General features: G+C 30.6%; 1 protein-coding gene across 1 annotated transcript in view; it reads left to right on the forward strand.

Annotated features, from left to right (window-relative positions):
* Best2 (bestrophin 2) overlaps positions 1–27,996 on the forward strand; it is an 86,859-nt gene that overhangs the window by 41,920 nt on the left and 16,943 nt on the right. The window contains exon 4 of the mRNA XM_088256882.1: positions 18,133–18,262. Coding sequence (XP_088113008.1) covers positions 18,133–18,262 — 130 coding nt within the window. The remainder of the gene's footprint in view (positions 1–18,132; positions 18,263–27,996) is intronic.

Consider the following 27,996-nt stretch of genomic DNA (forward strand, 5'->3'; position numbering starts at 1 on the left):
CGTAAAGCTACGTGATTAGTTCTACTAACCAAATTCTAAGATATGGAGTGGAATAAATTTGCGCCTTTGATATTAGGAATTATGATACAGAGAAATTCATTTCATTCTGGCCCTTATCGGCACCCAATGGTGCATAGGACATCAAATCGGTATAGTGGAAACTTGAACATCCATGAACCTAGGAGTGGAACATGTTTGATGAGATTATGATGACGTACGTGAAGGAGCACAGGATGAAGGGTTATAACTGATATATGAAAATGAAAATGGAGAAGGATTGGTATGTATGAAAGGGGAAAAAAGACGGGAATGGCTAAGGAGTTAAAAATAATAATAATAATTCATTCATATTATTTTTTGACATCTTTACAAAGATAAAAAAGAATATGGAAGTCTGGGCATTTGCGGAGCTGACGACCATCATAGGCTGGTTTAAGTGATCACTTTACACACGTGTAACATTCACCAATTCTAAGCATTATTGACAACCACACTACTCAAATTCTTGGAAGTTCTATATATGTGAACTTATTTTGATACATTATTCTTGAATCACTATAACCTCACTAGATGTCAAAATAATATGAAATTAACTCCTGTGATTGGAGATAATCCAGATTTTGTGAACAAGTATTTGGACACACTGAAAATGTTGTAAATAATTCATTCGTTTATATCACCATTTTCGTTAAATACTACTTTGAGGGGCTTTATCTATAACAGGGCTGTCCAATCCGGATACGATCCCGGGAAAATCCAAATAACTAGATATTGGAGGGCCACTGAAACGTCACTCCCGTCTGACAAACAAGCCAAACACATAGTACGAGGGTCCCCTAAACCACCCTACCTCCGGGTTATTTTCAGCCATATTTTTTTATAAACAAGCAAAAAATCACAACGTTCGTTGTCACAAAATATTGACAGGTATGAAACCTTTGTCAGTTTATCCATTACGCATTAAATATTTTTGGAACAGATATCTTTTCTTGTGCGCGCAGGTCATACGGGTTAGCGCGGATTGGTGAAGAAAAACCGCGTGTATCACATCACCACATACGTTCGTTTGTGTAGGGCAGTTAATAATATGGACGGAAAATTTGTTACCATATGATTAAATATTTCAGTCATTAATAGGGATGCCATAAAAATAAAATGTGGAGGTCCTCACCAAAACGTTACATTTCCATTATAAATTATTCATAATTAAGTCATCAGGAATTGTGGCTTGTAAAATTGTTTCGTTTTTGTGCGATTTAATGATTCCATATTGATCTAACACAGGATCGGTCACGTTTTGTCGCTACTTTAATTAAGATTTCGATAGAATACTGCTAACAGAACAGATTTGCATTTAAGTAATTTTTTGTGCAATGTCGGAAATGTAACTTTTTGGTGAGAACCTACACAAATAATGTTTTATGGAATGAATTTTGTAAATGGAATTTTTAGTATTTGCACAAATACAAGCCGCAGGCCGCATGTGGCTTGAAGGCCATGTTTTGGACAGCCCTGGCCTACACCATATATCCATACTCATACTAGCTTGACACGACGTGTAACAACGTATAGCAAAGTTGACTAATTTTTTTGTATCGTAACATTCAGAATTCACCGTGAAGTTATTACTGAAAACGATAAACTTACCGATTACAAATTATAAAACTCAGTTTTAATAACACCGTTCACTCGTCAGTAGAGCTCTATTGCGCAGTATGAAGTATTACGTATGAGGTCACATTTTTTTTATTTGTTCATATACAGGTATAATTTTAAAATAAATGATTGATTGGTAAAATGTGTAAAATATTATTTGTACGCAGTGTGTAAAAATCAATTAAAAAAAACGGAACGTTATTTTGTAGAATGACTGACACGGTCTTATTTATTATTATTTACTAAGGTGTCGACGGTATTCGCGTCACCATATTTAGAAAGTTAACTATGTACAATACTAAATACGAACGGTCTGTAAGTACAAATGATCTAGAAAGACGCTTTTCGATAAAGGTATTATTTATTTACAACATTTTGAGTGTGTCCAAATACTTGTTCACAAAATCTGGATTATCTCCAATTACAGGAGTTATTTTCATATTATTTTTTGACATCTCATCAAAGATGAAGAATTATCTGGTCAAATTATAAGCTTAATAATAAAAATGAAAATGGTATTTTCTGGCGTTTCTCATGTGTGTGATTATAATCCAGGATTCGGATCTCACATACTAATATAAGAGTTTCTGCTTAGTAAAAAGCTTCTTTACATCTTACCAATAGATGTCTCTAGTGAAGTTCTAGTGATTCATGAACAAGGTTTCTAAATTGGTTCATATATATAGAACTTCCAAGAATTTGAGTAGTGTGGTTGTCAATAATGGGTAGAATTGGTGAATGTTACACGTGTGTAAAGTGATCACTTAAACCAGCCTATGACGGTCGTAAGCCCCGTAAATGCCCAGACTTCCATATTCTTCTTCATCTTTGATGAGATGTCAAAAAATAATATGTATTATTTATTATTTACTATTTTCAAAACTCCAAGCATGTATTTTTTTTTACTTTTTTCTTCAAATCATAAATACATCCTTGTCTTATTTCAACGGCCAGCATAATCAAGATGAAAACAATAATTAACTTAATAGTGTAATGGTCAGCAACCTTAGCTACAGTGCTGGAAGTCCCGAGTTCGATTCACAGGGGGTGTCAAATAAATAAAATGATTTCTCACTCTAATATTTATTTAATATTACCATGGACTGGTACCTGAATCGGAGGGCTGATCACTCTTTCTTCACGTGTTAACGATCAAGATAATACTGCGTTTATATGGTTCAGTGCCTTGTGCATCATAGGGTGCGGATAAGGGCTTTAAAAAGAATACTTAAAGTCTTATTAAATATATTTTTAAAATATAACATGAGACAATCTGTCTTTAATGCATCAGTGACACTCATCATAGGGGTGTCAAAATTCTTCCACATATCGCTCACTCCTTTCAAGAACGTCATAAATCAAAAATCGTCAATTTTCAGTTGTGCATGTTTTCAGAATGCCCAGAAAATGTACTATATCCCAGCAAAAGCGGCATAATTTTAAGTAAATATTTACCCGCTACAGGGCAGAAATGGTTGTTTTCGCATTTTGTAGAAAAGGTATTGTTTTATTATTTTTTAAAAATAAACTTAATATTTTTCAAATGGAGAAAAAACCTTCAGGTTTTACCTTAAAAGATCTGTTGCACAGTAAAAATATCAATAAGTGGCTTGATATTGATTTTTAATACATTTCATTTTTTTTTAAACTTTAAAAACGATCTCCTGGAAAATCAAGTTTTTTACACATACTTTTTTTTGACATCTCATTAAAGATGAAGAAGAATATAAAAGTCTGGGCATTTACGAGGCTGACGACCGTCATAAGCTGGTTTAAGTGATCACTTTACACACTTGTAACATTCACCAATTCTATTCATTAGTGAAAACCACACTACTCAAATTCTTGGAAGTTCTATATACTTATGTGAACCAATTATGAAACATTATTTTTGAATCACTAGAACTTCACTAGAGACATCTATTGGTGAGATGAAAAGAAGCTTTTAATTGAGCAGAAACTCTTTTATTAGTATGTGAAGTCCGAATCCTGGATTATAATCACACACATGAGAAACGCCAGAAAATATAATTTTCATTTTTATTGTTCAAGATTATAATTTGACTAGATAATTTACATCCATATTCTTCTTCATCTTTAATATAAAAAAATAGTATGAAAATAACTCCTGCAATTGGAGATAATCCAGATTTTGTGAACAAGTATTTGGACACACATTTAAAATGTTGTAAGTATTTACTCAAGCTAAACTGGCAGTATCACAACGGTGTTCTGGTTTCAACTCTAATATCGCTCACTCCTTTCAAGAACGTCATAAATCAAAAATCATGAATTTTGAGTTGGGCATGTTTTCGGAATTCCCAGAAAATATATTATATCCCAGCAAAAGAGGCACATTTTAAACTTAATATTTACCCGCTACAGGGCAGAAAATGTTGTTTTTGCATTTTGATGAAAAGGTATTGTTTAATTATTTTTTTAAAATATAATAAATATTTTTCAAATGGAGAAAAAACCTTCAGGTTTTACCTAAAAAGATCTGTTGCATAGTAAAAAGTTCAGTAAGTGGCTTCATATTTATTTTTAATACATTATATTATATTTTTCAACCTTAAAAACGTTCTCCTGAAAAATCAAGTTTTTTGATTTATGACGTTCTTGAAAGGAGTGAGGGATATATGAAAATGAAGCATATGAGTTGGCAAAAGAAGGATGAATAGACTGGATGCAGTGAAAATACGATCCCTCAGACGAATGTGCGGCAAATCGATGTACGATAGATGTTCGAATGGTGAAATACGGAAATAATGCAAAGCTTAGAAAAGCAATGTCGAAAAAATTAAGATAGGTGTGTTGAAATGGTTTGGACATGTGGAACGAATGAATGGCGAAATAATAGTAAAAATAAATATGAATAATATTTTAGGAAAAAGGTGCAGAGAAAAACATGGCATGATCAGGTATGTCAAATACTTGCGGTCAGGTCAGAAGTCGGCATAATGGGCGTATGAGGAGATGCATGAATTTGGAAGCCTGTGAGTGCAAAGATGTATTAGTGTGGCTTCCTATTCTCTATGCTTACCCCTGTGGCGAAGAGGCGTGATGGTTAGTTACTAAGTTAACTTAGCGTTGGAGATCCACACTTATGCTAGCTTCCGAGTCGAGTAAAGAAAACTCTTTGAACTCCGACGACAAATTGGCACCAAGTTTGGGGACCGAAACCTTTGCAGTAGAAAGGACTCATTGACTATAACCGTTTGTCTTCTCATTTAAGGATAATCCAGAATTGTACCAGTTTCGATCATAACTGAAGACTCATCCTTAATCAAATCTCCCATCTTCTCCAATAAAATATTTTTTATTTCATTATCCTCGTAAATTTAAAGCCTTCTTCCTTCAAGTGATAATCCTACTTTCTTTTTCTGTAGAGTGCAAACGACTAATTGCACGTAATTTCGTAAAAAAATTATAAATTATTAGCGTTAAAAATTAACCAAATATTATTTTAATTATTTACTTACAACATAACGTTTTCATATTTCAAATATCTTATTTTATCGTACTTATAATCTCAACATATTTAAAATAATAATTATAACAATAATGTCAATTAGTTTATCTTCTTCCTCATTACTAAGTATTATTTGCCTTAAGGAAACTGTTGTATGGTTCGAAACCGGTTGATAATATAATTAAGTTGTAATACGATGTAAAATGATTTTATTACAATATTACTTTGTAAGTTATAACATGAAAAATCCCAACGTTAGTGCACTTCATACATATTAATTAATATGATAGTAAATACTCGGTTTAAAGATGAACTCGTCTCACACTATTTTGATAGTTTTGTATTTGATGAATTTTCCAATAAATCCTTGATTTAATTTTTTTTTAACGAAAGTACATACTTTGTTTGATATATTAATAAATCTATTTAAGACAGAATTTTTTTATAATTTTTTTTTATATCATAAAATTTTCCGCTGGCATCGAACAATTTTAATATTTTTTTGTATTTTTATGAGGATTTAGGATTTCCTGGACATATATCAAATTTTCAATACATGCACAAGAGCACAGTGACATTTTTTTTCTCTGACGCGTGACTCAATTTACAATGCGGCCATAATCGAGAAACGAACACTCATCACGATGATTACACATATCGCTCACTCCTTACAAGAACGTCATAAAACAAAAATTGTAATTTGTTAGTTGTGCATGTTTTCGGAATGCCCAGAAAATGTAGTATATCCCAGCAAAAGCGGCATATTTTTAACGTAATATTTAACCGCTACAGGGCAGAAAGTGTTGTTTTTGCATTTTGAAGAAAAGGTATTGTTTAATTATTTTTTTTAATATACTGAACATTTTTCAAATGGAAAAAAAACCTCCGGTTTTACCTAAAAAGATCTGTTGCACAGTAAAAAGTTAAAAAAAGTGGCTTGATTTATTTTTAAAACATTGTGTTATATTTTTAAACTTTAAAAACGTTCTCCTGAAAAATCAAGTTTTTTTAATGAAGTGAGCGATATGTATAGTACACTGAAGCAAGTGCATATTATACATACTATATACGTATAAAAAAAAAAAAAATTTTTCGACGCACACGAAAGGCTTCGGAACGAATTAATCACGTAAGTACCTACTGTACTTATTGTGTTAATCTTTTTTATGAAAGACGGGTAATGTAAATTTAATCGAGTATCATTGTGTAATTCGGTTCATTTAGTAGCACGTACTTCGCGCATTGTAATGGTAGTGTCGCGTTACTCTCGTATGGAATAACATAGTCTCACTCCAGATTGGTTGTCTGTCTCCCTCCCTCCCGCAAGACCCTAGGCACGGAGCGAAAGAGCCAGAGGTATCGCAAACATGCCACTTCTACCGTTTACTCATCGATACCATTTGCACTGGAAATTTCTAATTTGCTTTCATTCTGCCATTCAGGCGGAACGCTATTCTTTTATTGTTTGACAGCCAAATTACTTTTGTATATAATATTATACAAATTCGTTAAATAAATTATTAAAACAGGCTAAACGTTTAATTTTAAACTTTACGATATTTTACAATATTTCGAGTGTGTCCAAATACTAGTTCACTAAATTTGGATTATCTCCAAAACAGGAGTCACCTTCATAATATTTTTTGACATCTCATCAAAGATGAAGAAGAATATGGAAGTCTGGGCATTTACGGGGCTGACGACCGTCATAGGATGGTTTAATTGGTCACTTTACACACGTGTAACATTCACTAATTGGTGAATGTTACACGTGTGCAAAGTGATCACTTAAACCAGCCTATGACGGTCGTCAGCCCCGTAAATGCCCAGACTTCCATATTCTTCTTCATCTTTGATGAGATGTCAAAAAATAATACTAACGAAATTCTTTCCAAAGCAACCTTGCATTGTCATTCGATGGTCACCTGATACCAGCTGTCATTTATCATTTCTCATATCATAATCAACTAATATGCATCAATGCTTGATGTAAAGTAAGAACTAATTTTCAATTTTCTTTGCTCAAAAATAAAAAAAAGGTTTAATTAAAAAGATACGTAAATTATTACACTTTTATGAAATCAATAATTGAATTCTATAGTGCAGTGCCTGCATACAGTTTATCAAGCTGTATGGCTTCAGCGATATTTTTCGCCATCACAAAACAATGTTCAATAAACTCACGAAATTGTTTTGAAAATTACAAGTCGGGTCACTAAAATCACTTTTTCTGTAAACTTGACTTCTCCTTCTCTAACCCTTATCCTCACCTAATGGTGCATAGGACAATGCATCTTATTGACACAGTGTTATCTTGATCGTTACTTACATGAAGGCAAGGTGATCACTCCTGGGCTTGAGGTACCAGTCCGGGGTAATATTAAATAAAGATTAGAGTGTAAAACCACTAATATATATTCCCCCCCCCCCCATAGGAATCGAACCCGGGAACTCTTGCGTAGTTTTTAAATACTCTTATCATTACACCACGGAAGCAGACAAACCTATCAATTATTTCTCTAAATCCCATGAAATTTTTATACTTATCGTTTTGTTTAAGGTTATTTACTATCTAGAAAGCATTTGCGTCCATCAACAGTGTTGATAAGAAGGAATGTGTATTTGATTACGCATTTTTATCGATTGTTGTGCGGTATGATTGACAATCCTGAAATTAGCCAGAGCATTGGTCTGTATGTCCCCGATAGTTACCTAAGACAGCTTCGGCATAGATTGTTTCACATTCCTATACAGGACAAACCTGCCGATGGTTTTGCCTGTAGGAAGTGCCACCGCTATACTGAACATTATCACGCTGGATATTGATCTGTTCCATGTGCCTGAAGGTGTATTCCGAAGCGGGATTCTTCTACATCTCTAACAATTGCTTTTTCGATTTTTTGTTAATGTATACGGTTCACAACGGCGTGCTAGTACCGACACTAATGTATGGAAGCGAAACATGGAACTGGCAAAGGAAGGATGAAAGCAGAGTGAATGCTGTTGAAATGCGCTCCCTCAGACGAATGTGTGGAAAATCATTGTATGACAGAATTAAAAAACGATGATATAAGAAAGGAATATAAGGCTGAACGAGGAATAATTGAAAAGATAGAAAGAGCTCTTTGCGGTGGTATGGACATGTGGAGCGAATGGATAGCGAGAGAATGACTAAGAAAATATATGTGGCGAATGTGAGAGGGAAAACAGAACGTGGACGACCGAAAAAGACTTGGCACGATCAGATCAATCAGAACCTAAAATCTGGCGGTGTCTGACTGGTGTATGACTAGATGTATGGATGTGAAGGAGGCTAGGAGTGTATGTCAGGACAGAAGAGTGTGGCGTTCCATCCTCTCTGCCTACCCCTGCAGGGAAACGGCGTGATGGTAGTAGTAGTAGTAGTAGTAGTATACGCTTTAAATTTTAGTTCGTAATGTGTATGTTAGTTGTAAATAAATAAATCGAATTTAATATGTGTCAAACTGGAGACTTATGGAGTGATGTAAATGTGCTGGCGTCATCCTCGACTAGCGTGGGAACGAATTGAGAGAGATCCTTGATGCAAGATTGCAGCCCTATATAATTTCAAAGGGGGCTCTTTTTCGTTCAAAATGCGATATTTAGTGACCGAGATGGTAATTACTTTTGCAATCACCAAGATGAGACGCATTTCATATTCGCGTGCTCCATCGGCACAAGGTCTAAAAACTGGTAATCACGAACAAGTATTATTATCCGAACAAAACAATACCGCAACCTTCAATGTATAAAAAATGTATTTTCTCCCGAGGTTGGCCGCTTTTGATGCAAAGTAAATGTGGTGATGAATTATCATTTTACTACAGTTACTGCCAAAAATCTCGGAATAGCTGCTACATAAGAAATTTCTGGGAAATGATAAATTCCCAATTATTTACTTTATTCAGCTTCTTGTTCAGAATATATGTATATTGGTGGGTTTATTGCTCAGATAATATCCTCCAATCAACCGAAAATACACAAATTATGCTGTTTTTTTTTTAAGGAGTTGCTTTTATCATTTAACTTGCTTATCATGTACAAGGTTTATAGATTTTTGATTCTTCTAACTTAATTTTTTTTTTTTATTTCTATCTCTACTGGGAGTAGGAGGGATAATCTAGTATGGGCTAATCAGGAACTTTTCAGCATTTACTCATTGCTGGGAAAAAAAAAACGTAAAACTCCTCATGAGAAACCGGACTGTTGATTGTCGTCAGCAGCCCTTCCGTTCCACTAGAAGAGGGTTCGACGTTTTATGACTTAGCTTGGTTTATGGTACCAACATGATATATGGCCCCTTAGTTTAGAGTGGTTTTCGATCATGTTAAGAATGGTGAATTTTTGCGCAAAACAAATGATTGCGCACTTTTGTGGCTTACTGTACATAAATTCGTGATGCGTACACAGTGTATCGTCTTATAATATTCCGCAGTGACTAATGTGGTACGGGTGCTACTATTTTAACAAGTGTACAAAGCTTGTTTGCGCTGTACAAATACATAGGGTGTTACTAAAAGTTATGAGCCTGTATCTCAAATGTGTAGAATCTAATATTTTAAAAGAATTCAATAGAAAATTCTGTAATTTTCATTAATCGTAATTTAATTGGTGGTAACATGACTAATGACAGTGGTCCAATGGATCATTCTCATAATGCGTTATTATTGACTAAAAAATTAAAATGAAAAATCACAAAACTATCGGTATCATTTTTATCAAAATCTGTAAAGAAGTTAGGGAGATATGAAGTTTTTAACTAAAGATATTTTAATAAAACGAAAAACGGACAACGCTATATGTCAACAAATTTTACGTCATTGGGTGTGTTTTGGGGCATATCCCTTGATGTATCTGCTTTATAGAGTTGTAATAGTAATAGTGTTGATTCGTTTCTGTGACGCCATTCGTTACCAACTTACGAAAACGACGTTTTTACGAAGGCGAATTTTGCAAAAGAAAATGATAAATGAAAATACTGGTTATATCGGCTGTGATAAACACAAAACGAGTATTACACAATTCTTTATATTTGTTTGGGCATGTGGAAAGAATGAAAGGTTAAAAAGGAGAAAAAATGTAGTAGGCAAATTTAGTTATAAATTGAAAATGAGGAAGAACGAGAAATGTTTAGTAAGATCAAATACTCCATATGCTTGGGCGTGGTAGATCAAGACTCGTAGTAATCAAGGGAATATATATATATAGATAAATTGCATGAATGTGGTAGAGACAAAATGGTGTGGCATTCTATTCTCTTTGCCTTATCATATAAAGAAACTGCATGATGATTAGTTAGTTTGTTATTCATAAAAAAAGTGATAAAATGTATTGCATAACAATATACCCACAGTTGAACGTTGAACCATACCTACTAATCAAATTTCATTAATTAATTTGGCAGTCTCTTTGTGGTAAAAATCTATTCATTTTTAATTCATTTAAGTTTTACTTAGTAAATACCACTATTTCTTAAAATCTACTGTGACACGTGTTTCGATGCATTCTGCATCATTTTCAAACACCATAATTTACGGTGTTTTAAAATGATGCGAATTCCATCAAAACACATGTCACAACAGATTTGAAAAAATAGTGATAATTACTTAGTGAAACTTTAATGATAAATGTTTAGATTTTTCCACAAAGAGACTGCCGACTTAATTAATGAAATTTGATTAGTATGCTTCAATTGTGGGTATATTGTTATACAATCCATTTTATAAAAATAGTGGTATATTTACTACGTGAAACTAAAATTAATAATAGACGATTTTTTTCCTGTATCGTTTTGCGTTTTTATACGGGTATCATACAGGACCAGTGGACATGATTTTTAGTTGAAAACATAAATAATAACATATCGTCTATTGAAATGTGAGCATATAATGAGACTGATCGCGATTGTCGGAGTGCGTCCGAGCGTGGTAAACCATGCTGCTTTGGCACGCCTATCAGGCATACTAAGGTGACCGTTATTTATCCAATGTACCAATATATTTTAGTATTACGACATGTGTTTATTATATAATATATTTATATGATATATTAATGTTATAGGTCTCTCAACTGGAGATCAAGATCCATCGATTTAATACGAAAGTATTTCTATAAGAGCCATATTCAAAATCTATCGAATTACAGATAACATTTAAAAATATATCTTTGACTATTATGTACAAGGATTTATCGTTTATTTAGTTTAAATCCATCAATCAAGATCCGTCACGTAGCTCATTTATTTGTCTTGTCACATTTTCCAAATAAGACATTGAAAAGGAATACAGATAACATTGGAAAGGAATCCAACAAAAATGAATATATGTTACATGGTACCCTTGAAAAATTAATGCAATATGGACGTTCAACACTGGGAAGAATATTGAACGTTATACAAGCGTATAATGTAATCACTCAAGTTAGATAAATGCCATGTCGTAAGCCCTGGGATGCTCAGATTTCATCTTTTTTCTTACAAAAATATCAGATTATTTGAAATGAACACACATATTATATATTCAGAAAATATAGTGCGACACGTTATAACATTCGTAATTACTCGCAAATTAATTCTTATATTTGAGGTGGTATTTATTCATTACTTGTTCGTTTTGAGTCAATAACTCCTGAGAAATAGCACATGAACAGTAATTGTCATTTATATTGATCGAATGAATATTTATATCCAGGAAGTGAATTAGTAAAAAATCAGCTTATCAGGAGTGAAGCATTTGTACTAAAAACTTTTAATTTGTTTTTGTAAAGGCAGTTGACGGAATATATGAATTATTATTAGACTCGTATTAACATAATTCGATAGCTTTTTTATACAGGTTGCTTGTGAGATCATAACAAAGTACGTATAAAGTGTGTTTTTAAATCACCATGATACGCTAATTATGATAAACACGTTCTCAAATCATTGTATTAAATCATTATAATTCATGTATCAGTATAAAAAATTGTAAACTTGATTCAAGTACCTACATATAAATAAAATTGTGTATTTAAATGTAAAAATTAAACACTTTTAAACAACCACTTTTTGAGTTTACAATTGTAAACTCGACTAGTTTCCACAATTCATATGTTCTCATCAACAGGTGAAAATACAAACTGAAAATACCAGTTTGTATTTTCTCATGTTAAATCGAGTTTACAGTTACAAACTCAAATTAGTAGTTTACAAGTGTTTTATTTTAAATATTCAAATCATCTTTTTATTCCACAAAATAATATTGTTATATCTACTACACATACGATATTTTCATAATATGTTGTAAGAAAACCATTCTGTAGTTTATTTAATTATCAACTATAATACTTCTTATCCCCCCCCCCCATCTTCACCTAATGAATGGTACATAAGCCACTTTATCAAATGGACGTATATAATATTTTATACATGCATCGGATGCATAGAATATTTTCTAGTTTAGGAACCAGGAAATATAAAACATTTTATTTCTGTGTTTTGAACTTTGTAACTTCTCATTGCATCGGCAGAACACAGTTTATTTGTCATTATTTAAACGTTGTAACCTTATTTTTTGGTGTGTATTTTTCGCTGCAAATTATAAATGTTATTATTCTCGTTTTTATGAGTAGATGCTGTCATTACGGGTACTTTTTTGGCAGCCTTAAACAATACTTCGTTAGCTAAGATTCCAACATTACAAGTTAATAAAATACACAATATTAGAATGACATTATTTAAAAATATGCCATCATAAAAATGCTTTCGGCGGCAGACAAATTTATAAATAATGATATAAAATTATGTCGTTAAAATTACAAATGTTTGTATTTAAAAGTGGTTCTTTTTGCATCACACATAGATAAGTAAGATTTACTAAAAAATAAAAAACAATTTAATGACAGACATACGTGTATCGTAGATTGTAGTACATGAGAGATTATGGCGATGAGTTTAAGGCTAAATTTTGTGCAGAATACATTCTAGCCTCAAAATAGTTTGTTATATATATATATATATATATATATATATATATATATATATATATATATATATATATATATATATATATATATATATATATATATATATATATATATATATATATATATATACATATATATATATATATATTAGTGAGAACGTTATAATTCAACCGATCGTTTTTGTACGATTGATGTAGGAACATTAGTTAGTCGATTGAATAGACTTGACGAAGTATGAAATATATCGGAATCGTTTTTTCATAGAATCTACTGTTTGGACTAGAAAATCTTTTGCAATTTTTTTAATACACATATCGCTCACTCCTTTCAAGAACGTCATAAATCAAAAAAACTTTCAGGAGAACGTTTTTAAAGTTCAAAAATATAAGACAATGTAAAAAAAATAAATATCAAGCCACTTATTTAACTTTTTACTGTGTAACAGATCTTTTTAGGTATAACCTGAAGTTTTTTTCTCAATTTGAAAAATATTAAGTTTATTAAAAAAAATAATGAAACAATACCTTTTCTTCAAAATGCAAAAACAATATTTTCTACCCTGAAGCGGGTAAATATTAAAAATATGATTCTTTTGATGGGATATAGTACATTTTCTGGGCTAATGGAAAAATGGACTATTTTTGATATATGACGTTGTTGAAAGGAGTGAGCGATATCTCAGGCCTGCCAGAGTTATAAAACTTGGGATGATCAGTCTTTTACCTACCCTTTATATAAAAAAAATATGTTGAGACACTTATATTTCATATAAAAATAATAAACACGCCATCTTAAATCGTTCTAAGGGTGAAAATCTGGTATTTGATAAATATTCATTCAAACCCTTATCCGAACCCCAATGGTGCATAGGGCACTGCATCATACAAACGCAGTGTTATCTTGATGGTTAACACATGAAGGAAAGCTGATCAGCCCTTCGCTTCAGGTACCAGTCCAGGATAATATGGAAAAAAAAATAGAGTAAAAAAATCACTTATATTTATTTGACCCCCCTGGGAATCGAACCCGGGACCTCCAGAACGGTAACCGAGCTTGCTGACCATTACACCATGTTAATTTTTAATTATTACTTACGTGATGCATATCAATTTACTCTCTCTCTCTCTCATATAAAATATAAGAGAGATGTTTGTTACACACAAATATGGACATAGAACTATTACTGAAATTTTATGTTGCATTATAAAAATAAAAATAGAAAAGAATTCGACATCCTGTATTATTATTAGATATGTTACGAGAAGTAGCGGAAACCAAAACACTTTCACGATATATTTACGATTATGTAAGTATTTTTTTTTGAATAAATATTAAATCGAAAGTTGTTTTGTAGACATAAACTGTGATGTATTATGATTTCTCTGACCAGAAGTGACCTTTTCTGCAGGATGTGGGATAACTAAATCATTTGCGGTAGACGAAAATAATTAAATTACTAATTAGTTTCATTCGCGTATCAGATTAGTCAAAATTTTAAGAAAAATATATTAATACTTGGTTTATTTAATATTTGGTTTATTTAATAAATATTTGGTTTATACTTTCTTCGTAATAAGTATGTATAACAGATAAATGTATTTATTTTTAATATTTCGAACATATTGGGTTTCTGCAGTACTTGTAGGTACTATGGTAATTACTGATTCATATATTCATTCAAAACATCTTTCTTTTAAAATGTTTGCATTGAGAGTGTCTTTTGAATAATAAACTCTGATAAAAAGAATTTAAAGCTTTTATTCATAATATATCCCTTTTTTGGATTCTTCAATTTTAAAATAATATTCTCTTCTTCTTCATCTTGTTGTAGGCCTTGTGGCCTGTTTTTTAAGAGGGATTAGACTCTTGCGATGCCGATTCCCAACCATTGACCCATTTCTAGGAGTCGTCTACCATAGGGTTGGCCGTAAAGTGCGGTGTGGGGGACTCTGGAAGGTTCTAAAAATAATATCTTAATACAAATATAGAAAAATATGGAAGTCGAATCTTATGGCAAGTTATTGGGTAGTTTTAGTGGTCACCACACTACTCAAATTTCGGATGTTTTATATATATATATATATATATATATATATATGTATATACAATATATATATATATATATATATATATATATATATATATATATATATATATATATATATATATATATATATATATATATATATATATATATATATATATATATATATATATATATATATATATACTTTATTTAAAAGACCTAACACGTGTTACTTCATCGGTGTCGTCTATGATTGAAATAAGAAAGTTTTTTATTAAAAAAACCTTCAGAGTGTACAACTTCCACGTACATAATTGAACATTCTTCTTCGTCTATGTTGAGATATTCTTAAAAAAAATATATGGATATATGTATATTTATATATATATATATATATATATATATATATATATATATATATATATAATATATATATATATATATATATATATATATATATATATATATATACATATATATATATATATATATATGTACATATATATATATATTTATATTTATTTATATATATATATATATATATATATATATATATATATATATATATATATATATATATATATATATATATATATATATATATATATATATATATATATATATATATATATATATATATATATATATATATATATATATATATATATATATATATATATATATATATATATATATATATATATATATATATATATATATATATATATATATATATATATATATATATATATATATATATATATATATATATATATATATATATATATATATATATATATATATTTATTTACATATATATATTTATAGGTGAACAAAATTTTGACTCTCAGAATATTGTTAGTTAAAAAAAAATACAGGAAGTCAGATCTTCCATAAAACATTTGTGTTTTCAGCAAAAAAATAGAATATATTTGATGATTTATTAACAGGACGTCGCCAATGCATACAGGAAACGATATAACATTTTCTATAACCAGTTTAACAACTTCTTATTGGACTGCAGTCTCCATCCAAGCTAGAAACTGGGGCACACAAACGAAGGTGGACTGCATTCAATCAGCTGGTCTCCTGACTTCACTGTCTGCATTAGGTATTCGCCTGAGCGCTGCATCGCTAGGTGTGACCATTAGGAGTGTCAACGTGCATTATTTCATATAAGCATACTTGCCCATAGCATCTCCAAGACAGGATGGAGTGTACATGTACATATCGCTTACTCCTTTCAAGAACGTCATAAATAAAAAATCGACAATTTTCACTTCCCGGTGTGCGGTCCCAAACTTGATGTTAAAGGCGGGTTAATGTTTTTAAAGGGTGTTTTAATTTTAAGTGACTCATTTCAGTCATTTCCGCTAGTTAAAATGTAAAAATGCAGTTAAAAACATTAACCCCTTATAACATTCTCTAAGATAAAGGGTAACCTATCTTAATGTTGTAACCACCCGGTTTACTGTATTTATAAATTTCGACGCTTAACAACCATTTGCTATTATAGTCGTAAAAATAAATAAAAAATCTTGTTTCCTTAGGTGCACACCTGTGTACCTGACTTAAGGAATTGACTGGTCATAATTTTATTGCATGGATTCGTACCCCTAGGCCTAGGATCTCCATAAATAAACAAATTTCGTGCTCGCTAATGGTACTAAGAGGGGAATCGCCTTTGAAATCCCTAAAACATTACTTTACCTACAATATTAACAATGTCATTTTTTAATTGACAATCTTCATAGTGGAATTTTCCATGAATAGTCTGTCCTCCCCTGTCTTACTGTGCATTATAAATGTACAATTTATGGTTTACACTGTAAGAAATCATCTACAGATTTTGGTTCAAAATATTTATATTACATTATTCCATTACCTATACTCATCAGCAAAATCAGTACCCACAAATTCCTTTCCATATAAAATTAAAAATACTTAAATTATATTTAATTGTCTGATACTAGTTATGATATAAGGGATGATTACAAATTATGACTCATGAAGAGGTTTTTTTTTGTTACATATTCCTTAAAATGAGTGTTTCTTACACATCTCTTTATATTTTAACAGCTGTTATGTATTCACATATTAACACTCTCATTCGAAATAAATTTATTTTGTATAGAATTGAAATAAGAAAATTTAAAACCACCTTAAAAATAAATACACAGAATAAAAATTTAGTCGCAGGATATATAATAATATTTTGTGGAAACATATACACGTATTTGGATTTGTATGTTTATTCACTTCAACAATATTGAGTATCGAAAATAAAATAAGAACTGCACCAGAAATACGAAAATAAAGTATTTTAATATTTTTTTATATTTAGGCGCACACAGTGGTGTGTATCTTAATGCCCAGCATTCGTTTAATCGCATTAATTCCACCAGAGAGGTCACTTGTCTGCAAACGCACGATTTTTTTAAAGGATGTAAATTGCCTTTTTTTATTTGTTTTTTAGAATATATCGTAGTCGTACAGGAGAAAGTGACCAACTACCAAAACGTAAAATGTTCAGGAGGGTCCATTCAAGTCACTTTTGCACCTTTTTTGCAAGAAAATAAACACTAATGCAGTTAGTCATTTTTAACTAGTCAATATATTATACTTCCAAGTTAGAAATCCTTTGGGATTTTTTCAGGGCAATATTAAGCTATTAAGATATCAAATAGTCAATGATCACGTTTTTGTAAAACAATGCACTTGGTCACTTTCTCCTGTATGACTACGATATATAGAAACAATATATATAAAAAAAAATTACATCCTTACTTTTCAATAACTCTTTTGCCTTCAAAAAAGGTGTTTAAAAAAACAATTACGTGAAATATTACCTGGATTTATGGAAAATTGAGATCCGACTTAACGAAAAAAATGAAATTTTTTTCACTGTCGGAAATAGAACTATTATTTTATTTTCTACGATAAACACTGATTTTCGACATCGAACTAAACTGAACTAACATATGTAACATTCCAGGACGAGACTGGTCGCTTGATGAGGAGGAACATCGTCAGATATGCCATCCTCGCTTACGTCATCACCCTGCAGCGAGTGTCCTTGAGAGTGAAGAGGAGATTTCCTTCATGGCAACACGTTGTCGACTCTGGTGAGAAAGCGAGATATTTAATATTTTTCATATTGTTATTTATTTTTTTACAATTTTTTTGTATTTTTTTCTGTAATTAGAGATAATCCAGATTTGTGAACAGGTATTTGGACACACTCAAAATGTTTAATATTCTTATGTTCAATTTTAACTATGTAATAACAGTATTTTTTTCAATAACTAGTGGCGTTGCATATAAAATATATTGCTTTTGCCAATGTCAAGTTAATAACATAATATTACTTAATTATAAAATATGATAGACTTTTAAATAAAATATGATAATTTTCAAAAAATAACTAAAAGTTTAGTAGGTAATTGGGTTCCTGCTCGCCAGGATGAGATGGATATCTGTAGGGAGGGGAATAAGCGGGGCCAAAGTTTTAAAAAAATGTTGGCAAATAACAGTATTCATTTATGTATTGATTGTTAAATCAAACACACATTTTTTGAGTGTACTAAGTTGTATTTTATTATTAAGAAACGCTTAAAAATGAATATTGTGACAATTGTTTCGTCTAGTTACGGCATTTCCAAACGAATGTGTCATTGACCAGGTGAAACAATTGTCACAATATTAATTTTTTACGTGTTTTTTTAACAATAAAATACAACTTAGTAGACTCAAAAAATCTGTTATTTCAAAAAAATAAAAATACTTTGTGTTCTGATTCACTCACATTTTTATTAACCAACTAGTTTCGGCAACAACCTGTTGCCCTCTTCAGGGTTTAATTTATTACTAAACACATATATAAAAAAAGAAGCAGTGTACAAGTTGTTGGGTTTCAGAAGGGTAGGGGGGGGGGTAATGGTGTTTTAAGGAGGGGTAAGGGCAAGGAAGGGGATAACTCTGTTTAGGTTGGGTTTGATTTTATGGGAAAAATATTAAAAATGGGACTTTGACTCACGTTTATTTTATTGTTAATTATATTTAGTTTTTCTTTAACCGCTTTTTTATATTTCTAAAATTTAGAAGTTACCCCTCTCCCTCTTCTTACCCCTCTTACCCCTCCTTAAAACACCATTACCCCCACCCCTACCCTTCTGAAACCCAACAACTTGTACACTGTTTCTTTTTTGAATATATGTTTAGTAATAAATTAAACACTGAAGAGGGCAACAGGTTGTTGCCGAAACTGGTTGGTTAATAAAAATGTGAGTGAATCACAACACAAAGTATTTTTATTTCTCGAAATAATATATCAATATGATCCACAAAGTTAATGCTTTCAATATTCAAAACAAAAATAAAAAAAATCTTTGTTTGATTTAACAAATAATACATAAATTTAAATTGAGTTCTAAAAATTAAACGCCAAATCAATATATACAATATTAATTAATGGTTTTTATATTTTGCTGAATATTATATTATATGTGCGCAATGAAATTGAATATTTAAATAAACATGTGCGTATAGATAAAGATATAAAAAGAAGAGTGAATGCTGGGAACAGAGTGAATGGTGCACTGAAAATAGTTGTAGCAAATAAAAACCTATCAGCGAAAGCTAAACTGGCACTACACAACGGAGTCCTCTTCCAACCCTTGCGTAAGGAAGCTAAGCATGGAGTTGAGAAAGCAGACTTAATGCAGTCGCAATGCGATCCCTCAGACGAATGTGCGGCAAAAAGATGTTTGATAGATGTTCAAATGGTGAAATAAGAAATTAATACAAGGCTGAGATAAGCACTATTGATAAAATTAAAAAAAGGTCTGTTGACATGGTTTGGACATGTGGAATGTATGAGTGAGTGAGAGAAGAACGGAAAAACGTATTAATGTAGCGAATGTAGTTGTAAAAAGAAGCAGAGGAAAACAATCAGGTATGACAAACCGGGTCAGGAGTCAAAATAATTGGTGGGTATGTATGAGGAGATACATAAATGTGGAAGAGGCGAAGTATGTTTGCAGGGAACGTTCTATTCTCTCTGCATACCCCTGCGGCAAAGATAAGTTAGTATTTTTTTAAGTGAATATCAAATTGCTATATCAAGGGCGATGCGGATGAAACCCTTTGAGACGTTAAAGTACCATTGCAAAATAAATGACTTCGTATTGTTCGAGACGATTTGTTTAAGAATTGCATTACAATGCAGCTCTGCAGGAGTAAAACCACAAAGAGCCCGCATCGTGAGTGCGAAGGATTACACAAATGCAAAATACAGACATAAGTTATCTTTATGGGTTATTGGAAATATTACTTCATTTGCGTGCCCTCATAATGTTAAAACTGCATGTGAACATCAGGCTGTTAAAACTATAAGCAGTATATATATATATATATATATATATATATATATATATATATATATATATATATATATATATATATATATATATATATATATATATATATATATATATATATATATATATATATATATATATATATATATATATATATTATATATATATATATATATATATATATATATATATATATATATATATATATATATATATATATATATATATACATATATATATACATATATATATATATATATATATATATATATATATATATATATATATATATATATATATATATATATATATATATATATATATATATATATGTATATATATATATATATATATATATATATATATATATATATATATATATATATATATATATATATATATAAATATATATATATTTATATATATATATATATATATATATATATATATATATATATATATATATATATATATATATATATATATATATATATATATATATATATATATATAATTATTGATTCAGCATTAACTTTGTGGAATGACATGATTATTTTATTAAAATTAAACACTTGAATATACCACTTTAATGAGATTTATTTATATTTACGACTAGCTTCAAAAACGACAAATGTTTTCATCTTCTGGTTTTAAATTAAAACAGTTTTAATTTGTACCAGAAGATGAAAACATCTGTCGTTTTCGAAACTAGTCGTAAATATAAATAAAACTTATTAAAGTGGTATATTCGAGTGTTTAATTTTAATAATATATTTGTGTTTAGTTTTTGACATCTCAACACAAATGAAGAAGAAAATGGAAATACCATTTTCTTATTCTGAGAAATATCTTTAAAAAATTCTAACTAAACTGTTTTTTTTTGGATTTATCGAATGAATTGGCATATGAAATTTGACTTAAATCAAGATATACACAATTTAGGGGGAGAAGATTTCCACCAAACATCTTTTTTATCTTTTAAAATCATTTGACATTAATTCAAAGATGTTATTTTTGACATCTCAACATACATAGATGAAGAAGAATATGAAAGTCTGGGGCTTACGACCGTCATAGGCATTAAGCGATCACTTTACACAGTGTAAACATTCACCAATTCTACCCATGATTGACAAGCACACTACTCAAATTCCCGGAAAAAATCTATGTTGAGATGCTAAAAAATATGTAATATGAAGAAATAACTCACATAATTGGAGATAATCTATATTTTAAACGAGTATTTGAACACACTCAAAATGTTGTTTATATATTTTTAGTTTAGTTTTTTTTGTTTTTATTGTTATTCATAATATGACGAAATGTTAGTTTTGCGATATGATTTGGATAATCAAAAAAATTGACTATAAATAAATTGTTGACATGCGTAGGTAATTCGTATATAATGAAATCTTTCTGAAAAAAAACATCGTTCTTTTCAAACGAAGTGTCAGTGAATATGATTAATCGTTCAATGTTTTTTTCTAATTTTTTTATTGCTGTTTTTTTGATCGCTTACCAATAATAATAATAAAACTTGTATCTTCTTAACTAGCCAATTATTTTCTTCTCAATATTATTAATATTTAAAGCATTTACTTTGTGGTTACTCATTTTTACTTATTTATTTTATTTAGAAATATTAGTTTATAATTACTCACCGAAATTTTTATGTCAACCGGTGTCGAGACAGGACAATCACTCGGTGTTGAGACTCTTCTTCAGGACAATCACTACCTCAGCATGCAAACAATACTACCCTTTGATACCATAGCACTATTTACACGCTTAAAACTAAACTAAATGTTTAACACATGCGATTTTAACACATGCGAGGTCAAACATGCAGTGAATGTAGTATGGTAATATTGTTACGCTGTGGTACGATTGTCTTGACGAAGAGACGGGTGCGTTTCGAAACCGGTAGACATAAAAATCTCGGTGAGTGGTGATATACTAATTTTACTTACATTTTTGCAACAACAATTTTTTTTTTTTTTCTATGTTGAAATGACGACACATGTTTCTAAGGCGTTAATTTATTATTACAAACTATGGTGAGTTACTAGTCTTGACAAAAAATGTAAATGTCCATTTTTTATTAAAGTTTAACTCATATTTTTTTTAATGTAAAAGATCTTTTCATCAAAATCTTAAATCTCCTAAAGTAACTCACCCATGTTTTAAATTTTTGACCCAACGTTGCATTAAAATATTTCTCTACACAAATCAAAATGCAACAGGTAACACATTTTTTCTAACATTTTGTCACAATTTTATCTTCAAGTACGCGCTTGTTTTATTCACATTTGACAGGTAAAAACGTGTTTTTAAACCACTTTTTTTTTGCTGACTTACAACTTAAAGCTTTCAATAAAAACACTTCTAAACATTTATTACAGTCAAAGTCCTTCCTAATAGCTTGTAAAAAAATATATATCCACAAGGTGAAATTAAATTTATTAAAGAAATGTGTTTTTTTTTCTTTTCATTTTCCATTTAACTAGTCTGAGCCTCAGCAAAGCGGGGCTGGGTACATCTAGCAAGAAATATTAAGTCAATTAACCACTGTTTTTGTTAATTGCTATTATTATTATTATTTTAATAATAAGTGAAACACGTTTTAAATGACAAATACCCAGTGCCAAAATTGTCTTTTTTTAAATTAATGATTACAAAAAAATCATACCTTTATTGGCAACACAAATATTCTCAGAATTATATAACACAATCAAGACAGGTATGATAATACGCGTAAGATATGTATGTATATTTAAATGTCAAATTTTATTTGTTAATGTTTATTTCTGTTATGCTTGCTTAAACGCGAAAGGAAAAATTAATTTTGTAGGCTGTACGTAAAATATTTTAACCAAATTATCTGCGGCGTTAATATTATTTGTTCACATGGATATTTTTTTTTTCGAAACGGGATTATACTATTAATATTTGTTCCAAAGAACAGGTCCCATAACCACTCTCTTATCAATTCCTCTCCTCTCCTTTTCCTTCCTGCACATACCATTTTTTGTACAAACAGTATAATTCCCAAAAGAATATAATAAAGAACTATTGACGCACTCTCTACTTCACTGTAAAAGTTAACAAATTTACACCAAAAAGTTTTATTTTTTTAGCGTCGTATAAAATATGCGAATACCTTTGTTTTTTTATTAAATTCAACATCATTTAATATGAAAAAATTGAAGACCTTGTTTGAAAATTATGGTAATATCAAAATAAAAATTCTGAAAAAAATTCATATCTACAGTCAGCCTGCACGAAAACATTTTACACAACTGTTCAAACATCCAGCACACATAATAAAACAAACATCAATGATAAATAAGTCATTTTTACATTTACTAGGTACGTACGTTGTCATTTTGTAATTTGTACCATATCTTAAGCTAAAATTTCCACAAAAAATACATTCCAAATTTGACAAATACAAGTAAAAAATATCTTTATACAATGAATGCCAACCACAAACATTATTTTGATGTAATAAAATAAAAACTGTATAAAGTCTTCGATATCTAACATTAGATGATATACGGCATTCGGAAGCTAAATTCAGTGTTTAAGTACTATAAAAAAAATATCTTAAAAAATAATGCATATTATCAAATGGTCTAATACAAGTAATTTCGAAAGAATTGTCATCTTTTGTTAGAAAAGAAACTATTTTCATCAAAAAATAAGCCGATGCATATATTAGCTCCAACTGAGATACTAAAAAAGTTTTTAAAATACACCATAAAGAGTACAAAGAATTTGTGTAAATTTGGAAGTTCAAAAATAACAATGAAATTTAACGACCGTGAAAGTCAGCTGTCACATAAATCATATGACAGATCATAAGCCCTGTAAATGCACAGATTTCCATATTATTCTTCATCTAGGTTGTTACCTACTGTATGTAATACAAAGATGCCTGTTTAACATATTTTGTCAGAAATTTAGCTGCATTTTCCCATTGTGAGCATATCCGTTTCTCGTTAAGAGCATTTATGTAATTTATTTATTTCAGAGATGTGCATGTGTAATGTGTATAGGTACAGCTTTACGTACGACCCATAGACGTAATTAGTCACGACATGGAAAATATCCATTGTTCTTAAATTGATCATAACAAGGAATAGGGTAATTAAAAATTCACATTTATTTTATATGGGCACTATTGTGAGACACCTTTTTATTAACTAAGTACATATTCCCGGCGATACGTTGCTGTAGCTCAGGTGAAATAGTATTGTAAATAAAATATAAATAACACACATTTCTTATTTGTTAAACTTTTCAATCCCTGTGAAGTAATGAAAATATTAAGGACTAGTATTATTGTTGACATCTCATCAAATATGAAGAAGAATATGGAAGTCTGGGCTGACGACCGTCATAGGCTGGTTTAAGTGATCACTTTACACACGTGTAACATTCACCAATTCTACCCATTATTGACAACCACATTACTCAAATTCTTGGAAGTTCTGTATATATGAACCAATTTAGAAACCTTGTTCTTGAATCACTAGAACTTCACTAGAGACATCTATTGGTGAGATGTAAAGAAGCTTTTTATTAAGCAGAAACTCTTATATTAGTATGTGAGATCCGAATCCTGGATTATAATCACACAAATGAGAAATGCCAGAAAATACCATTTTCATTTTTATTATTTAAGCTTATAATTTGACCAGACAATTTATTTACAACATTTTGAGTATGTCCGAATACTTGTTCACAAAATCTGGATTATCTCCAATCACAGGAGTTATTTTCATATTATTTTTGACATCTCATCAAAGATGAAGAAGAATATGGAAGTCTGGGCATTTACGGGGCTGACGACCGTCATAGGCTGGTTTAAGGACTAGTATTCGTTAAGTCGCAACTTAATTTAAATTTTAACGAAATCAATTACTTAACATTTTACGTAATTGATATTTTTCTTAAAGCACCGTTTTGTATTCATAAAAAAAGTTTTTCTTGGAAATAATTATATGGTTTTGAAAAGAAAAGAAGTATTGCAGGGTAAAAAGTTTTAAAATATATTAAAATATTTTATTCTAACTCCTAATAAATATTTAAATAGTTAACCAGGCAATAGAAATGGATCTTCCTCGAAAGATATCTAGAGGAAGACCAAGGATTTCATGGGTAAAGCAGAAAGATAACATGATTCTAAGGCATGGCCTAGGTGACGTTATCCAGGACAGAAGGACCTGAGGACGAGGAGAGCTGACCCCAGCAGTCTACGAGGACAATAAGCTGGGATGTAGCCAGAAAGAAGAAGAATAAGATTAAAATATTTTTCTGTATTATTAGTATATACTAAAAAAACAAAAACAAAAAATATCCTAATACGATTTAAAAAAATCAGGCGTGAATAGACATGTGACCTCTCCGGTGGTCCGATATAATATTTATATCTCAATAAGTCCATATTTGAATAGACCAGAATAAGTTCCTGGAAAAAAGCAATTATTGATTCTGCAGCCAGTTTGTGGTTATATCTATCCATTTTAAATTTAAGTTTTACTATTTATTATAATCTATTGTGACTTATATAAAATCTATTGTGATGCGGAATGCATTTAAACACGTGTCACAATAGATTTTATGAAATGGTGGTATTTACCAAGTTAAACTTAAATTTAAAATGCAATAATTAGCACCTGAAAATGTTTATTTTATCACCATGTATTGGTGTATGAGGTTTGCTTTTATAAAAATTTGGTCGATGTTTTTTCTAGATAATTGCGAAATATAGAAATGTTCAAAATTTGAAACATTTATTACGGTAATTTATTAATTCATTAATTGTACGATGTACGAAATAAAGTAGTCAGATAGCATACGTGATAATAAAGACCGGAACATTTTATTATTTAATCAGCTAAATACATAAACCCAGTGGCGTGCATTCCACATGAGCACGAAAGTAGAGTTTAGCCCACTTAAGTGAAAAAAAATTGGGGAAAACTTTTATTGAAGGAAATATGTGTTTGGCTATTTTTTGTTGAGCTATGTATGTTCTCTGTTATCTTTCCGCGATAAAACACGCATTATTAGAATTTTTAGTCTGAGTACGTGCCATTGAAAAACGCCGTTTTTCTACTGCCTATCCTGATTTAAAGATGTGTAAAGATATAAACGAGAGAGAGAGAGAGAGAGAGAGAGAAGAAAAGAGAGAGAGAGAGCATTTATTCAATATTTACATTGTCATTGATTGGTGCTTCAATTAGTAATACTGATATTTATGGTGATTCCTAAAATATGAGATATGTCATTTAGAGCTCTCTTCTTACTTCTCTCTCCATTATATCTTTCTTTTCTCTCATGGAACAAAATGTGCCTAATAAACGTGACGTTTCCAATTTCATATTTATATTACATTAAATTGATGGCGCTGCGATTGCCCTTTTTTTTTTTAAACATGCTTTTCCTGAAACGATTTAAAACATGTCATACAAAATACAATTTTTCGTTTTATTTTTTTTAACTCCTAACCTTTCAAAAACTATTTTATTTTCAAAACCATATATTTATTCCTATAAATTATAAGAAAAACTTAAATTTTCAATACGAAATTGGTATTTTATGGAAAACTTCAATTAGTTCAAATGTTGAAATATAAATTCAATTACTTAAATTAAACCATATCCGCTCCCTAGGTGGAGTATATGGAGTCCACAAACTGTCTCCAGGATTTCTGTCGGCTGCCAGCTCCCTTGCATTCTTCCAAGTCAAATCCGCGTCCCGAAGTTCTGACGAGAACTGTTGACGAATTGTCAGCAGTGGTCGTCCTGGGCGACGCGAACCTGATGCCTTGTAAAAGAGGCAAGCTTGATGGCGGCTCTCAGGAGGCATGCGGAGTACATGGCCAAGCCTACTGAATCGCCTTTTCTTGACGACAGTTGTGACCAAGATTTGCTGCGTCCTACGCCTTATCTCTTTACTTCTCACAAAGTCAAATCACCGCACGCCTAAAATTCTCCGCAGACACCTATTCTCAAACTCAGTACACGGCTGCTCTGGGCCCTTGTAAGGTGCCATGTTTCACAGCCGTATAAGAGAACAGGAGCAATGCAGGCATTGTATAGGCAGCATTTGGTCTTCACCGAGTATAAATCCGATCTCCAGACAGCCTTCATACTGTTAAATGCGGACCCTGCGAGTCCTAATCGCACACCCAGTTCCTTTTGAAGGCTGCCATTTTCAATCACCTACACTCCCAAGTACTTGAAACTCTCGATCCTTTCGATAAGCTGGTTACAAATGTTACCTGGGTTTAAGAAAATTAAAACTTTGCCTGGGTTTGAGTATATAAATACACATACTTATGTATTTGTTGTGGTTTAACATACGGAATCATCCAATTGAGTAATTGAGGCTGCTAAAGAACAGGGTATAAAAATATTTTTTTATGATTAAATACCGCATAATACCCTAAAGCAGTGGAGACTACTGAGAAA

Source organism: Brachycentrus maculatus, unplaced genomic scaffold, assembly GCF_059751285.1.
Source record: "Brachycentrus maculatus isolate JH-2025_06_01 unplaced genomic scaffold, ASM5975128v1 h1tg000068l, whole genome shotgun sequence".
Taxonomy (NCBI): Eukaryota; Metazoa; Arthropoda; class Insecta; order Trichoptera; family Brachycentridae; genus Brachycentrus; species Brachycentrus maculatus.